Raw genomic sequence first — 18,277 nt, forward strand, 5'->3', positions numbered from 1 at the left:
CTAAATTCTTATAATTAAATACTGATTTATGACACATATCAGTGCACATTTTTACATGCTTATCTTAGAATTAAGAAAACAGAGAGCTTTTGAATATTTTGTGCAGATGAACAAACATATGCTGAATTCACAGCACACTTGAAATGTGAAGATGAACAGTATCAATATGCTGCTGACAATTCATTCCATTTAACAAGATAAAGCGAAAGTTGAACTGACCTCTCGAGGACAAATAATCCTCTTGGGACGGGGTGCTTCCTGTTGTAATTGATACACTATCAAAGATAAAAAATATAAGAATAATTAGAAGGCTGCAATGAATACCAACATTTATTTCTATAGGTTTAAAGCAAATGCTTAAAACCAAATTCAAACAAAGGGAAGATAGTGCGTTGATGAGATTATAAATAACATTTAGGATTCATACAGAATTTATACATAAAAACAAGAGCCAGCCGGTATAGGCTTTTGTTCCTGAAATTAGAGTCCAGCTTCACTTGGCTTTGCTCTTTGAATGACAGAGATATCTCATAGACAATGAATGATGATTTCTTTATCCATTTTGCCCCCCCCCCCCCACTTCTTCTGTCTGGTAGGCTATCTGATGTTTATTTGTTAGTTTAAAATGCTTTTCTATAATTATACATTTAAACAATGGAAATTGTGAGTCTGATTTTAAAAACAAACCCCCTGAATTACTGTTCTTGAGAGGGTGTGTGTGTTAATTTCACAACCACCTAGAATCAGCACCCTGCATAGCCTTTATGCATCAAACTGGCAGAACTGGCTGTGGGAGGTATACAATTACACTGGTTTGATTCCTACTTGGATGGTTTACTCCATAAGGTGGTGCTTGGAGATATTGCTCAGCACTGTGAATTCTTTAGCATGGAGTTCTGCAGGACTCAGTTCTGTCCCCCATGCTATTTAACATCTACATGAAACTGTTGAGTGTGGTCATCAGGAGTTTTGAAGTGCATTGGTATCAGTACACTGAGGCAATGCAGCTCTAATTCTCATTTTCATTGTCATCAGGTGAGGCTGTGGATGTGCTAGATCAGTGCTGGGCTGCTGCAATGGGCTGGACTAGACGAGGGCTAACAAATGGAATCTCAATCCAGTCAAGACTTAGATGCTGTTAGTGGGTGGTTCTTCTGACTGTATGGAGGGTGTTCAACCTGTTCAGAAGCAGGTTTGTAGCTTGGTAGTTCTCATGGAATTATCTTTGTCAATGGAGGCTCAGATGGCATCAGTGTCCCAGAGTACCTTCTAGCAGCTTAAATTGGTGGCCCACCTGAACTCCTATCTGGACAGGGATAATAGTCGATGCTCTGGTAACCTCCAGGTTAGATTATACAATGCACTCTAGGTAAGGCTGCCCTTGAAGACATTTTGGAAGCTGCAGCTTGAGAAAAATGTGGTAGTCAGACTGATTGCGGGGACCAGAAGGTCTGACCATAATAAGACAAATTATTATGTTGCACTGGTTACCTGTATGTTTCCAAGCCCAAATTGATTGCTGCTTTTGACCTATAAAGTCTACATGACTTGGGACCAAAATACCTGTTGGAATGCCTGTCCTTCCCATACACTGTGATCATCATCTGAGACCCTCCTCCAGGTGTTTCCTCCAAGTGAGGTTTGGAGGGTGGAAATAAGGGAAGGCCTTCTCGGTGGTGGCCTACCATCTGTGGAATGCTGTCCCCACTGAGGTCGGCCTGGCACCAATGTTGTCATATTTTTGGCACCAAGTTAGGACTCTCCTCTACTCCCAAGCAATTGACAGCATATGGTAAGTTTTTAATTGGTACTGTAATTTTTTTTATTGTTGCGTGTTTTAAATGGTTTTGTAAATGTTTTTTGCATTTCTATTGTTTTATATTGTATTTTTAAGGTTTGAATCTTTTGGAAACTGCCCAGAGAGCTTTGGATGTTGGACAGTATAGAAATGTAAATAAATGAATAACTTTGCACTTGTCTGTTACATTTCATTACATTATTTTCTGCCCAGTTTTCTAACCTATCAAAATCATTTTGAATTTTGTTTCTAACTTCTGAAGTATTAGCTATCTTACCCAATTTTGTGTCATCTGCAAATTTGATAAGCATTTCCCCCCCACACTCCACCCCCAACCTTTTCCTTTAAGCCATTAATAAAAATGTTGAAGAGTACAGGGCCCAAACCAATTTGATACTTCCCTCCAGTTTGAAAATGAACCATTGACAAGGATTCTTTAGTACAATAATACAGCCAGCTACAGATTACTTTGTAGCTGTGCCATCCAGCCCACATTTAACTAGCTTAACACCATGCATTGTTTTACCTGTCTCCCCACACTCTATTCATCTTTTTTCTAAGCTGAAAAGTCCTAAACATTGTAACCTTTCGTCATGCCTGGCAGAGACCATGCAGAGTGTCGTTTTTCTCCCAACAGATATCAGGGTAATTAAAGTCCCCCATTAGTGCTACTTCATGGTTCTTTGAAATATTTGCAATTTGCTTTTGGAAAGTATGATCCACATCTTCTCCTTGGTTGAGTGCTCAGTAGTAGACTCCAACAGCAGTATTGTCTTTAGTCCTTCCTCCAGATGCTTTTGACAGGGCCACCATGTTCAGACTCCTAAATTTCTGGCAAGTGTGCACATTTCTAAAGTAGTGCAACTCCTTCTCCCTTTCTATGGCTACTGCTTGTTCAAAAGTATTTCTTTCAATTGCAATAGTCCTCTCTTGGAAGTAATTCCACCAAAACTCAGTTACATATCAAGGCATTTTTACTTTCTTGAATCAAACATTGATTTCATCCTGTTTATTTGCCATACTCTGATCATTAGTAGGGCTGTACTCCGCTTCGGTTCATAGAAGCAACATCGGATCGGCCTGATTCGCCTCCGCCAAAGGCAGAAACAGATCAGGTTGGGCATGAAGTGAACCATCACGAAGCGAGTCACCCCTTTGTGGAGTGATCCACTTAGTCGCGAGGCTCTGCCCGGTATTTTGGAACTTTTTTCGCATAGGATTACATTGGGTGAAAGAATGCCTATAACTTCTTTGTTTTTAAAGCTACATCTCTGAAATTTACTGTGCTTACAGAGTAATGATTGGGGGGTCATTTGTGTCGATTTTCAGAATTTTTCATTGTGCGGTTTGCTTGCTATTAATTTTTATAGAATGGGTAAAACGGGAGGAGGAACACTTTTTTTGAAGTGATGAGAGGCTGATTCAACTCACAATCGTGATGATAAGTGATCACCTGATGTGAAGCATCCTCCAATCCCAATGTTGGAGGGGGGGGGACTAAGCCAGAGACACCAAGAGAGTTTTCCTTTCTCTCTCTTTGTGGGTTTGAGTTCATGGTTTTGTTCTGACTTTTTTGTTTTGTTCTGACTTGTTCTGACTTGATTTTGTTCTGACTTTTATACTGTTAGTTTTACTCTACCCTGTGCCTGTTTGGTACATTCTCTTCCCCTTCTTATTGTTTTATTATGATTTTATTAGAATGTAAGCCTATGCGGCAGGGTCTTGCTATTTTATTGTTTTACTCTGTACAGCACCATGTACATTGATGGCACTATATAAATAAATAAATAAATAAATAAATAATAATAATGGAGAGAGGAGAGTAGTTCTGTAGCTGTGTTTTGGAGGAGATATAGGATTTAGATCAGATTGGGTCGTTTGTTTGTTTGTTTGGTTGGTTCTGACTTTTTGCTTAGCTTCCCTTTGCTCTGTTTTGCCTTACTTTTGATTTATATAAATTTATAATTCTTCATTTGGAGTGTTTGTTTGTTTCCCAACCACCACCCCTTCCCCCTGTCTTTTAAACCCTGTGTGCTGTGACTGTGTTTGTATACATTTTTCTTCTTCTATATAAAAAAACAAAAAAATTACAAAAAAAATCTATCCTCTCTTTCTCTCTCATCTTTAAAAATTCACTAAAAATCAGGACATGCTTGGATTTCCTTCAAAATGGGCATGAATAAGGATCAATGTAGAAGCTCTGATGGTGCCCACTTAGAGGTCTGAATGTGGAAAAATGACGGAGATACATGCATTTCTGTAAATGGGGAAAATATTTTTAAATATCCCCCCAAAATTAGGGCATGCTTGGATTTTCTCCAAAATGGGCATGAATAAGGATCTAGGTGGAAGCTGTGATGGTGGCCAGTTAGAGGTCTGTATCTGGAAAAATGACGGAGATAACTGCATTTCTGTAAATAGGGAAAATATTTTTAAATATCCCCCCAAAATCAGAGCATGCTCAGATTTCCTCCAAAATGGGCATGAATAAGGATCTAGGTAGAAGCTGTGGTGTTGGCCAGTTAGAGGTCTGTATCTGGAAAAATGATGGAGATAACTGCATTTCTGAAAATGGGGGTGGGATTTTAAAAATATTTCCCAAAAATCAGGGCATGCTTGAATTTCCTTCAAAATGGGCATAGATCTGGATACATTTATAAGCAATCATGGTGCCCATTTTGATGTTTCTAACTTTAAAACTAAAAAAGATATAGGCATTTGACATTTTCAAAGCAAGTCTATGGGAGGGGGGAAACACGGAGCTCTGATCCGGATCCGGAAGCCCTGCAGTGGAGCGGAGCGGACCATAGGCAGATCGATGTGGGGCAGAGTGGACCTGATCCGGAACTTGCAGATCGGGATCTAGAGCGGATCGGAGGGTCCGTGCACAGCCCTAATCATTAGTATAAAGACATCAAAAGCCATGCCGTTTATGCTCCAGTGACTTCCCTGCATTTTTTATTAAGAGATTTAACAGCCCCACTAAAGCTGCTCTCCTAGTTCCTGCTACACGAACCCTTGCTTCTGGACTTTCATCTCCATCTGCACAGGATTCAATTTAAAGCCCTCTTGATCAAATTTGCTATGAAGCTTGCCTAACACTGATTTATATCTTAAAATTATTATTATTATTATTATTGTTGTTGTTGTTGTTGTTGTTATTATTATTATTACATTTATATCCCGCCTTTTTCCCTCCGAGGAACCCAAGGAAGCATACATAATCCTCCTCCTCTCTATATTATCTTCACAACAATCCTGTGAGGTAGATTGGGCTGAGAGTCTGTGACTGGCCCAAAGTCACCCAGTGGGTTTCCATGGCTGAGTGGGGACTAGAACCTGATCTCCTGACTCCAAGTCCAACACCTTAGCCACTACACCACAATTTAGTTTTTTAAAAGTGTTTATATTGTTCATTCTAATCCTCCTCTTGGAAAAGATTTATTTACCCAGCCTTCAGTCCACCACAAAACAAACTTCCATGACGTTGGATTGCAAGGTTTCCATGGTGTTTAACACATTATCATGGCTGTGTTAATGTTAATGACTAGTTAAATGTGTATTAGTACATTATTTATCTGGGCCAAAAGGAGTGATATTGCCTTCGCCATTACTTTTGCACTATCTCTGATCCAGCACAGGTAGCATGATAATCCTAAAAAACAAACAAACCACAAGAAAAGACCATAGATGATGCAGCTGACAATGGGGATCAAGACTTGTTTGCTTAGTTATCTTAACTATGGTCATTCCACTAGTCCTTCAGAATTCAAAGGGGAAAAAACAGGTTAACCAGACTGCAAGCAGCTTCTTATTTATTTAATTTCCTTCCTAGGGGAAATTATACTTAATAAACATTCTGCTTGTATGCATATGTCTTTTCATATCTTTAAAAACCTAGTTCATAGTTTTTAAAAAGTTAGTTACCATAGGCACTATCTAACCAGCACCTTCAATACTATGCAAATGTACATATATCTCTTACAACAGATCTAGCCTAGTTTACCAAGATAACAGCTTGAAGTGCTATACAATTCAATATTTTATCAAGAGTATTCCGAAACATTTGTAAAAATTAATCTTTTTGGATTACAAATGGGGTTTCCTTTTGGAGGCAAATGTGGGACACACAAAATAAATATCTATATCATCTGCAATAACAACTTTACCAAGTCTGTTTCCAAGTCTCTGTAAAGTTGCTATCTGGACATATTCTTTGTTTATTTCAGTTAATAGTTCACCTGAGCATATATGCTTAGAAGAAAGTAAAATCACAACAAGTAAAACACACAAAAATACTAAAATATTAAAATAGTCCACCAAAACCTCCTTCCTTTCAGCTTAGTTTCAACAGTTCTATATCTTCTAACAGAATATACTGTATTTTTTCGATTCTAAGACACGCTTTCCCCCCCATATAAACATCTCTAAAAATGGGGTGCGTCTTAGAATTGCGGGTGCGTTTATTATTTCTTAGAATCAAAGCTTTTTTTCTGTTGGTCTTACTGAAATTAGTGTGCGTCTTACAATCGATGGCGTCTTAGAATCGAAGAAATATGGTAAATATGGAATATTGGCGAGGGTAGGTGAAGAATAATGTACAACACAAAAATTCTATAAACAGTTCAACTTTTTTATAATCCTGTATTCAATCCTTGCAACCTTATTTCATTTTTCTGCTCCCTTCCCCTTGCTCTCCCAGAGCTATTTACAGTTTCTGCTCTAACGATCTTGTGTCAGTAAGTGAGCTGGTCAGTTATAATGCAAGTAAATGAAATACATTAGAAAATTACTTTAGTCAGCAAAGATTTTTAAGCAGCAAGGATGAAGTGGGTCTTCGGGGAATATATAAGTGCGAAAAGGAGTAGCTTTTTTTGTAGCCCAGACAAGCTTCAGATTTATTTCAAATGTGGGCATTCCGTAGACAGCTGTTATATGTGTATATTAGCATACTTGTGACAAGTAAAAGTTGACCTTAACTTACAGATATTTAGGAATAGCACCACAATGACAGAAACAGATTAATAATTATTATTTATGCAATACTTTTCTTCACTTCTCTAATCACTTCACATATACTATATCTGTGAGGCTTACAGCATTATGACGGAAGCAGTGTCTGGGTTTGAATAATCACAGGTGTATCAGAAGCTATCATGGCTTCTCTTCCTGCTCCCACCCCTGCACAGGCCCTCTTGGATGCCATGTACGTGACTGTAATTTGCATTATTACCCATGCTACAGTGCGGGTTGCCATATCGTCCAAACCCAGGATGCAGCGCAGCGAGGGGAGCCTTTGTACCCACCCTATAACCCACAATGTGCAGTAGGGATTGTAGGGTAGTTATGACGATACCCCTGCTGTGTCTCATGCCTCGTTTGGACAACATGGCAACCCATGCTGTAGTGCAGGTAGTTCTGCAAATTGCAATTGCATGCCGAGCATGCACAGGGGTAGGGGTGAAGCCATGATGGCTTCTTTTACCCCCATGATTATTTGAACACCCCCAGTGGCTTGCTTAACACCATCCAGTGCCTTCATGATCTATGAAATCCCTTTAGTGCAAATGTTATCCACAAACTACTTATAGGGAGCTGAGCATGCACATTAGCTCTAGTCTTCTCTGTTATTTATATCAATAACTTTTCAACCTCAACCTGAGCCATCTCTGTTGTTATTGGAGGGGAGTGTTTCTTTATGGCTTTGCAGAAAGCAAGATTGAGGCACAGGATGCTGCATAGCATTTTCCTAAATGCTGCATAGCATTTTGCATATGTACAGTTACAATATCAAATATCACAAATCTAGGTCTTCATACATACGGGGTCTTTTTGGAGTCTCCTTGTAGGTTTCTTAAAACCCTCATTCAGATCTTCCAACCAGCTCCAACTTCTAATTACACTGGGAGCTCCAACTTCTAATTACATTGAATGGTTTTATCCAAGCTCTCCAGTTCAAGTGCTTTGGGTGAGGATTGTTGAAGTAATATATTGCAGAAATGATCCAGTGTTCAGTGTTATTTGCTTTTTCTCTCTAGCATGTTAAACATGTTGGTGGAGTCTGTGGGAACTGGGAGGTCATAGCATAGGGTGCTTTCTTGGAAAATGCTGGATATTCAGATATTTCTGCCTCTGTCACTGTAGGCTCTACACCCATTATTTGACCCATATCCTATTGCACTTTATATAACTTTGGTGCCAAGTGAGTAGAAAACAAAAAAGTCTTAAACTTAGCTCCTTAACCCCTACACTTATCTTTCTAATAGGTTTCTTGTGTAGGGACACCTCTATGACATAGGCCATTTTCATACAAATTGCCAAAAAACTATGGAGGGGGTGGTTAAGAGGAACTACTTCCCCACCCCAAACAACTTTAACACCAAAAACACTGCATCTATCCTTCTGAAATGTTTTAGGTTTCTTAAATAGGGCTGTATTTATGCTGTAGGTCATTTTCATAACAATTGCATAAACACATTTTTTTAAGTCCCCCAAACTGTAAATGTTACTCTTACACAAAACACCCTGCACCAATTCATTTGAAACTTGGCAGTCTTGATCCCCTCAGAAGGGACAGCTATCCCCACAAAGTTTGTAAAATTCTGCCAAGAAATAAAAAGTCTGTCAGCAGTTCCCCTTTTATAATATACATGTCTAAATCTAAAGCTGCATAGCTGCATCTATTTGTCTGACATTTGGCAGGCATAATCCTGTTGTAAGGGGCTACTATACTTGCTGTTTGTTGAATTCCAATAATAGCCAATGAAGTTTAATAAGAAAGCGTAAAAATTTGGATTTCCAATTTGAGATCCATACTTGAATAAAATCAAGTAGCCTATGAATCAGTTCAAGCTTAATGTAGCTGTTTTGCTGAATCCAAATCCAAATCTTGTGGTCAGTGCACACCCCTACTAAACACAGCAAATAGAAGCCCAGAAGCTCCCTCTTCTGGCAAGCTGTCACAGAATACAGCAGTTTGGTCTAACCCCAGAGCCCCCAATTTGAGACTTCTTGTGCTTTGCAACCTAAAACCTCTCAGCTGTTCATCCTAACTTTCAATTTTTAAAGTGTTTTTTTGTTTGTTTTCTACTCAATTGGTACCAACGTTATATAAAGTGCAATAGGAAATGGGTGCATGTGAAGAATTATCCAAAATTCAGGGCAACCAGACTAAGGGCCTTCCTAGACGAGGCCTTAGCGCGCCTTCTGACCCGGTTTCCCTGCTGTGCGTCCAGATGACGCACAGGTGAATCCGGAGGCAGGCCGCGCTGAGGCCTCCTCCAACGCGCCATAAGCGAATTCGCTTATGGCGCGTCTAGGGACTTCCGCTGCTTTTTGCGGCTCCTCGCTTACTCGCGAGGAGCTGCGAAAAGCCGCGGACCTGCCTGGCACAGCTGTGCCCATCGGCCCAGGGGGGGGGAGAGAGGGGAGGGCGAAGGATGGCAGGGTGGGTGGCAAAGGGGGGTGAGATCGCGCCGCCGCCGCCCGAGCAAGCAGGCGAGCGGCGCTTGCCCGGGCAATGCCTGGCAAATGCCAGGCATTGCCCGGGCAAGCGCCGCTCGCCTGCTTGCTCGGGCGGCGGTGGCGCGATCTCCCCCCCTCCCCCCTTGCCACCCACCCTGCCATCCTTCGCCCCCCACCCCCCCGTTTTTTTAAAAAACAGTAAAAAAACCCCTTACCTTCTCCGACGTCTTCGGGCCGCACCCAGCCCCTTTAACAAAAAAAAAAAAAAAAATGGCGGACGCCGCAGGGACGTGACGTCCCTGCGCGTCGTGCGTGTGGAAGCGTGGGGGAGGCGCGCAAAAGCAAAAAATAAATAAAAAAAAGTTGTAGGATAACAATAGTGTTTGTAGGTTAGAGGCAGATCCAGTGTCCTCTAAGGCACAAACCTTGGCTACAATAAGAACATAAGAAGAGCCATGCTGAATCAGACCAAGGGTCCATCTAGTCCAGCATTCTGTTCTCACAGTGGGAGACAAGTAGGACATGAGTATAATAGCACCTTCCCACCTATGTTCCCCAGCAACTGGTGTGCACAGGCACACTGCCTCTGATACTAGAGTTTATATATAATATATATTTATAATGACCAGTAGACACTGACAACCTTATCCTCCATAAATTTGTATAATACCTCTTTAAAGCCATCCAAATTGATGGCCTCCAAATTGGAGGTTTTTGAAAACTTCTCATGTACTTAACATGTCTTCATTTTAACAGTCCAAAATATTAGGCTGCTTCCTTCAGTACTAAAGATAGGGCTGACGTATTCCTTTGAAAATGTAAAAGACAAGTTCCCAGAAATAAAAGCTACAATCAAATCAATCAGACTTGTCTTGAATAAATGCTCTAAGAACTGCAATCAAGGTTAAGAAAAAGGTAATGCTCTGAACATAGTGACTCATAGCAGCTTTAGCCTTGCAAAAGTAAAACTCGTAAAACAAATCAGGCTTATGCAAAAGAAAATCTTCCACATTCTTAACATCATACTGGCAGTTACTTTTTTCTGTTTCAGCTCTAAATAGAAGTAAAATATATGCTGTGTGATCTCGTAGTCCATAAAGTTTAAACATTTGGTTAGGATGAATCAATAAATTGAACATTTACGGCCTGTTCTGAAAATCATCCCAAGATCTGTACTTGGGTTAAATGTCTTTTCTCTGGCTGCACTTCTGGATTTTAGATTTTGTACCATACCTTGTGTCAACCAACATATTCCTAATCATAGATGTCAGTTCTGTTTCTGTGCTCCTAACTTTTGTGTTCAGTTAATAAATTTAAATTTCATAGACATGATCACCCCACCCATTTAAGGAGCTGGAAAATATAAAACAAGCAGGAATCCTAGTAGCTATGTGAAGTACAATGCTGTACAAGTCTACTCTGAAGTAAGCTCCATTGTGTTTGGGAATTGCCATAAGGTACACTTGTTAGCAGCCTTACCCTATGTGGTGAACTCTAGTTGTGTTGGACTACAAGTCCCTCCATTTCCAGTCAGAATAGGATTATGGGAGGTGTATTCAACACATCTAGGCACCAAGTTGGACATAATATATAGAACTGCACCCCTAGTCTAATTTCATACCACAAAATCCCTTACAAATGTTTAACTAGGCTCTTCTTAAAACTATGACTATTTTCTCTACATAATGTATAATCTTACAGAAATTGGTATTTTTGATCATGTGACTTGTAACCTGTAATCTTGTATTCTTGTTTGCTTTCTCCCTTACTGGCCATGTTTCCTTTTGTCAATGATCACTTCATCTCCTCTAGGTTCTCCACATCATACATAATGCCTTCCTCATAATTGGGGCTGTCTCTCCAAAGTTAGGTCCCCTACCCTCCTCCCATCCCCAAATCCCAATTTCTGATACTCACAGTATGATTTCCATATTGGAGGTTGATATTCTTCAGCATCTAGAATAGGAATAAAATGAAAATCAATCAACTAGCAGCTCTGTAAACCCATCAAAATGAATTTTCTATGAAGACTTCAAAACTTGACAGGAAAAAATATTATTGCCTTTCCAGGAGAATGACATGATGATTTATAAAACAGTGACACACATGACAGATGTTTCCTGATGTTAGCCGTTAAACATTTTGGAGCCATTTTTCCAAATTCTGCAATGCAAAGAATATACACACATATATCTCTATTAATGAATAATTAAATATGGCATTCACAGGATATTTTGGTTCAATATTTAGAATAATATGATGGAGCAGGGGTGCAAAAACAGCAAGCAGCTCCCCAAGTTTTTCTGGTGGTCCTATGACCCCTTGTATCTGCCACAACTGAAAAAGTGGAGGGAGAAAAAATACTTTGGGAACACGTTCTGTTTTCTGTCATAGAAACCTCAGTGGAGCATCCTAGAAATAGTGCTTGAAGGTTCCTGCCAGTTTCACAGAACTGTCTGGGGACGCTCTAGGAGCAAGGTTTCTATAACAGAAACCATAGAGCCTGTTCCTAGAGAGTTTTTCTTTCTTTTGGAAATCAGGTTGGGGGATTCATCACCTTGATGCTGTTGCCGCAAGATCAAGAACTGTTGCTGCAGTGGTGAGTGTGAGTGGTGCATGTGAATGTGTGTGAGTGGTGTGCATGGCCCCTGCCATCCTGGACATCTGATGCAGTCCTTGAGTATGAAAAAGTTGTGCACTCCTGTGATGAAGTAAGCCTTGAAAATGACCACAGCAACATCAAACCAATACAAAAATATTTGTGACTCACTCTGGATTTAGATTAATGATGACTTAGATTAATAACTGAAGTGATGGGGAATCTCCAGCCTCCAGACTAAATGGTGACTCTCCCCAGATCATGACCCCTCTGCCCAAATAATGCTCACCAGCCCTTCTCTAGGTTATTGCCTGGGCCCCCTTCAAAGCTAGCTGCATCCCTGGGGCCTGCCAGGTAAGACATATCTCATATATCAAGATGCATGGGGCTACATCATGCTGCTCCCTCACATGTCTAGAAAGAACTAGTGGGGACTTTGGTGATGGAACACCAAAAAACCAGGGAGAACAAAAAGGAATTGAGGGTAGATAAATAATACTTGTGTTCTCACAATAGCCTTATGTTTGCATTGGTCTCCTCCAATGCTTATAGGTACCCTGTCAGAAGACACCAATGAAAACACCTACCAGGAACTTCAGATCCACTGATGCAACTGGGGTTGCTAGGACAATGCATCCAGCAGAGGTTAAAAAAAAAATTGGGGGGAGGAGACCATACCTCAAAGTATGAAACATTCACCTCCTCCTTCCATCACCCTTAAGTCCCCAAGGAATGAGACTGGTGTACAGAGCATAAATATCAAACCCTGAAATATGGGAGAAATGGTGTACTGGCTGAAGAACCCTCCCTTACACAACAAGTGTTTATAGCACTTCCGCATATAGAAGACACAGTGTAAGAAGAGGTTTCAATAAAGGGGAAGGTCCTGTTAGCCATAAACCCTGATTTATTTATTTATTACATTTATAAATAAATGTACATAATCCTCATCCTCCTCTCCATTTTATCCTCACAACAACAACCCTGTGAGGTGGGTTGGGCTGAGAGCCTGTGACTGGCCAGTGGGTTTCCATTGCCGAGTGCGGACTAGAACCCGGATCTCCAGACTCCCAGTCCAACACTACACCACACTGGCTCTACCTTCACCAGGTATGTTCCGTTGAAGTCAATGGGAGAACATCCACCTTTGTTGGTGAACACCAGGTGCTTCGTTGTATCTATTGAGATTGATGGCCAAATACTCATGATACATTTTTCCACAGACAATATACTAAAGCAACTCTCTTTATTGGATGTGTCAGTATTGTCTTGATAATCACATGCTGCGTTCCTGACCATCTATCCAAAACATAGACATCAGGGAAATGGCAATAGATGAATGGGAAGTTAGGCTGCAGCATATGCAATGAAAAAGTAACTATGTTACTGCACTTGTATTTATTTACTCACTCAACAACCATTAATGAGCACTTAGTCACCTTGAAAACATAAGAAGAGCCACGCTGGATCAGACCAAGGGTCCATCTAATCCAGCATTCTGTTCACACAGTGGACAACCAGCTGTTGACCACAAGGAGGACATAAGTGCAACAGCACCCTCATAGCCATGTTCCCCAGCAACTGATGTACATAGGCTTACCGCCTCTGCTACTAGAGGTAGCACATAGCCATTAGGACTAGTAGCCATTGATAGACTTCTCCTCCAGGAATTTATGTAATCCCGTTTTAAAGCCATCCAGGTTGATGGTCATCACTAAATTTCATAGTTTAAATATGTACTGTGTGAAGAAGTACTTCCTTTTATCTGTTGTGAATCTCACCAATCAGCTTCATTGGATGACCTTGGGTTGGAGATTCTGAGAGAATCTGTTGTATGACTTCACAGGCTATTTCTGCAACATGTATACCATCATAATAATACATATACTAATCAAGTAGATGATATTATTAATCAACAAAAAACATGCTGGTTAATTAAAGTAATTTGATGTTTTCTGTTCTCCTACATTACTTAAGAAAATGAAAAATCAAGCATATTTCCTGATGTCACACATATACATGTGCATTATATAGGCCTACGTACACAGTATATTTTAATAAAATGTTAGTGATTAACTACAGTATGCTTTTTAAAACGGGAGTATGATCTTGAGGCAATAAACTCTAGCAATATGCAAATACATTTGTCATCCACTCCACTCCACAACCCTCTACCCACTAATTCTGAAACCTATCACTTACTGCTCTGGTTTAGCTTGCTAGGTCTCTTAGATTTTATGACAACATAATGCAGTTTTCCTAATACATGGAGGTATCATTAATTTGCAAACTGGATAAACTTAAAATAAATGCAGAGTTAATCATATTTCACTAATGACTACAAATGCTACACTCTGCAAGTCTGATTGCAACATTTACCTGATGTTTACATTTGTCATTATGACTTCTTCCATCCAAATAAACTGTTTTATGGTAGCTTAATCCTCTTTGTTGCATCTACCCTTAAAAGTAAGGACTGAAGGCCAAAATTGACTTTTCTTCTTCTTCTTCTTCTTCTAATGCCCAAGAGTATGGCATTGGATGCTTATTAACTTATCTTATTAATATCCACCTTGATCATAATAATTAGATAATCTTTGGGATAAAATGTATCTAAAGACAAATGCACTGACATGTTTTAGATGAAAAGGTGTTATTTTCCTCTATAGTTTTAGTTCATGATTCACATGTATATTTGCAATCTAATTTTAGGACACAAGCCAAGTATGATGTTATTATGCGGTTTAAGGATGTATTCTTTAAAATTTAATGATCATTAAATGTTAGATTACATTTTATGAAAATTTCTAATCAATATTAAATTAAAAAAATATGTATGACTAAAAATGTAGGTTTGATGAAAAAACGCCTAGAAGTGTTTTATCTTAATTTTCATTATTGCTGTAAAATAAAATGAAGACAAAACCAGACTATTAGAAGACTATATTCATGGAAGAAAAAACTAGCAACTATGATATGAATACATTTTCTGTGAAATAAGAAACAGAACTGTATATCAAGTTAATATTAACATGTGAATCGTAACAAGCAACACAAATCAATTGTGTTGCTATGTTGTTATATTTATTTTATTTTTATTGTATAAAATATTCCGAGAACATTTATATTGAAGGATGGCAAAGACATTTTTAAAATAACTGAGTAAGAACATAAGAAGAGCCATACTGGATCAGACCAAAGGCCTACGTAGTCCAATATTCTGTGGCCAGTCAGATGCCTGTGGGAAACTCATTTTAATGCCGATTCTCCAAATTTTAATGCCCACTGAAGAGATCAGTCTAGAACTCTCTGAAAGTCCTTTTTCTTTTAACCACCCTAAATAATTTGGTGTCTTAAGCAAACTTGGCCACCTCACTGCTTGCTCTTAATTCCAGATTGTTTATGAACAAGCTAAAAAGCCAGATCCCTATACATATCCCCGGGAGACCTTGCCATTTTCACCCTGCACTGCAAGAACTGAACAATTATTTTTTATTTTTTGTTTCTTGTTCTTTAACCAGTTACATATCCATAAGTGGACCTCTCCATTTATCCCATGACTGCTATGTTTGGTGAGTTCATCAAAATACCTTTTGAAGTACAGGTAACCAATGTCCTCCTTCATGATTCTGCCATTTTGAGACCTCATCTCAGGAATGACCACTGCTGCCAAGGAATGGAATTGGGTTCTTGGCAGTCTGAGGTAGTAGCATTATCACAGCAGGAAGTCTAAAATCTAATGCGCCCTTACTTGGGCATGTTCCACTGAACTTAGTTCTGAGTAAACATGTATAGCATTAGGCTGTAAGTGTGTGTAAATTAGGTAGGCATGTGTGAATGCTGTGTAAATGATGCATGCAAAACAATTAATCAGAAATATGAATGAATGGGTATGAGTCTATATCATTGAGCCATTGATCCTGCCGTATACTTTTAAAGTATTGGGGTTAAATTTAGTCATTAGGAGAATAGGCCCACTAAAATCTTGGAATTTATCTCTACACCATGCCTATATACCGGAGTAGTCCTTGGATCATCCCTGTGCATCCACGCACAGGGGATCCTGGGGGCAACCCGGGACTAGCAAGGACTTTCCCCAGGATATCAGGAAATGAGGAAAATCCAACTTTTCCACGGTTCCAGGACCATCCCATGGAGTGTGGCCATGTGGCCACTGCTCCCAGGTTGTCCTGTCCTCCCACAAGTAGCGGAGACCATAAGATGGGCATGAAATTGCACGGCGGCAGTCTGTGCCCTTTGGGGGTGGGGGGTTCTCCCTCTTACCTTTGCCGCTGGAACGCGAGTGCGCTCCTCTCGTTGTTGTTGTTTTAAAAATGGTGGCCACAACGTCCTTCTGGGATGTCGCACGGCCGTCTAGACACCCAGGGAGTATCGCGGAAGCCGGTAAGTCCACGATCCTCCCTCTACACCTTTGTGGTGTAGACATGCCCTTAGTCAGGACTAAGATAAGTCCCATTGATTTCAATGAGTCTACTCTAAGTATGACTGTGGATCCAAACTAATATTGTTTACTATTTGATATTGGCCTATGGCTCATTGGCATACATCCACCATATGTCTCTGACAGTTTGAAGACTCACATCTTTCTTTCAGAGTTTATTATATTTAGCACTGCAAACATCATTATTTCAGTTCTAATATGTGTGGGGGTGGAGGGAGTGCAGATAGAATGGTAACAGAGAAGATATTACAAACAAAAAGTACCAAAAAAAAAATCATAGTTGTTTGCTTATTATTTCATATCCAGTTCAAAATGTTTTGCATTAGTAAACAATGACATTTGCTTTAAAAGGTGATTATATTCCCAACAATTAAATCATAACTGAGTTGTTTGCTTTCCACTGTGTATTGAACCACTTACCAATTACTGGTGTTTACTATCCATGTCTTATCAGGACTACCAATACAATACATTAAAATGGTGAGTGCTTTGTTTATATTAGGCTCTTTCGTGTATGCATACACTCTTTCATGTATGCACTACTATCTCAAATTGCCAGATAGTGTCAATGCTATTAAGTTTGAAGATTGTTGAAAGTGTTTGTTTGGAGTGTGCATTTGTTACTCTTAGTTTATTTGATTGCTAATATTTGAAGTATCTGTCCAGCTATTTATTCAAGTTCTTCGGAAGGGTAAATAACATCAGATCAGAAGAACATTCTTGAAATATCTTGGGGGAGGGAATCAAGCTGTATCCCATTAAAGTACAAAATTGAGAACACTATAATGAATTAATTATAGAGGGGGAAATGCTTTAACATTTCAAGCAGTCAATGGGCCCACGAACTATATTGCTACCGCTGTTATAAACTGCTCCTCTTGGGACCATTTGATCCAAAATGTGACTGAGAGATGGGAGAAGGGCAAGATTCAGCTCTAGCTTTGTTATGTCCTAGTGGAGCCAGAGTCTCTCAGGGAGAGAGAAGGGGGCAATCTCAATGTTTGCAGGATTGGTGTTTTTTCAGCGAGTGAGTTGGGCTGAGGCATCTAACCAAGGAACAAAGCAAGATCATAGGTTGGAGAGCAAAGAGGAAATCCAGGCAAATAATGCAAGATTGAAGCAGATAATGAGATTGCAGGGCCAAAGAACCATGCAAAAGAATAGGCAAGGCAAACTGAGGAACACACTGAATGTTCAATACAGTAAATACTTTGTTGCCAAAAGTCTGCTAGAAGGAAAGGGAAATTTATATAGAGGTAGGATACAAATCACAGTGGACCAGAATGGAGCAAGGCAAAGAGCCAGTAAAACTATTTGGGCCCAAGAAGGCTAATGATTTTCCACAAGGATGCAGCTGTTCAAGGTCAGGGCTCCAACCCAGCTCCTGGAATGCCTGAGGTTCAAATTCATCCGTGACAAACATCCATGCACACTAAAAGACAATCTTATTGATGGGAAGGGAAATCTGTAGCAGAGATCACTTCCTAAGCCCTGCTGGTCAGGGCAGAAGGTATGGGGGAATTTTTCCTTTTCTCTGCTCCATGTGGAGTTCCCCCCCTTCATTCCCTCACCTTGACACCAAATGGGAAAGGAATGAACTATACCACCTCCAGGGCTGGCATAATTACCAATGGTTGTTTTAGTGGTGTCAAGGGAATAAGGGATCACAGAATTCTGTTCCCCAAACATACCCTTAGAAGGCCACTTTAATGCTCCCTTCACCATCAGAGCACCAACAGAGCTGTCCACCATGATACTGGGGAGGCCTCTTCACACAGAGAGGAAGTCCAGAGCAATCTCTGTCCCCTCACCCACTCTCCCAGGGAACATATGACTGCTGCCTAAGAGGAATTTTCTATTTAATGCTGTAACACATGAGCAGTACCTGTGTTGTTATACTGTTGTTTTATACTTTGAATGTTTTTAATTTTTGTGAACCACCCAGAGAGCTCCG

At 39.9% G+C, this 18,277-nt stretch overlaps 1 protein-coding gene across 1 annotated transcript in view; it reads right to left on the reverse strand.

The window, feature by feature from the left end:
- CHN2 (chimerin 2) overlaps positions 1 to 18,277 on the reverse strand; it is a 169,709-nt gene that overhangs the window by 103,599 nt on the left and 47,833 nt on the right. The window contains exons 2-3 of the mRNA XM_063128712.1: positions 11,180 to 11,218; positions 220 to 275 (exon numbers count right to left, since the gene is read on the reverse strand). Of these exons, the coding sequence (XP_062984782.1) occupies positions 220 to 275; positions 11,180 to 11,218 (95 nt within the window). The remainder of the gene's footprint in view (positions 1 to 219; positions 276 to 11,179; positions 11,219 to 18,277) is intronic.

This window comes from Elgaria multicarinata, chromosome 1 (assembly GCF_023053635.1).
Source record: "Elgaria multicarinata webbii isolate HBS135686 ecotype San Diego chromosome 1, rElgMul1.1.pri, whole genome shotgun sequence".
In the NCBI taxonomy this organism is placed as follows: Eukaryota; Metazoa; Chordata; class Lepidosauria; order Squamata; family Anguidae; genus Elgaria; species Elgaria multicarinata.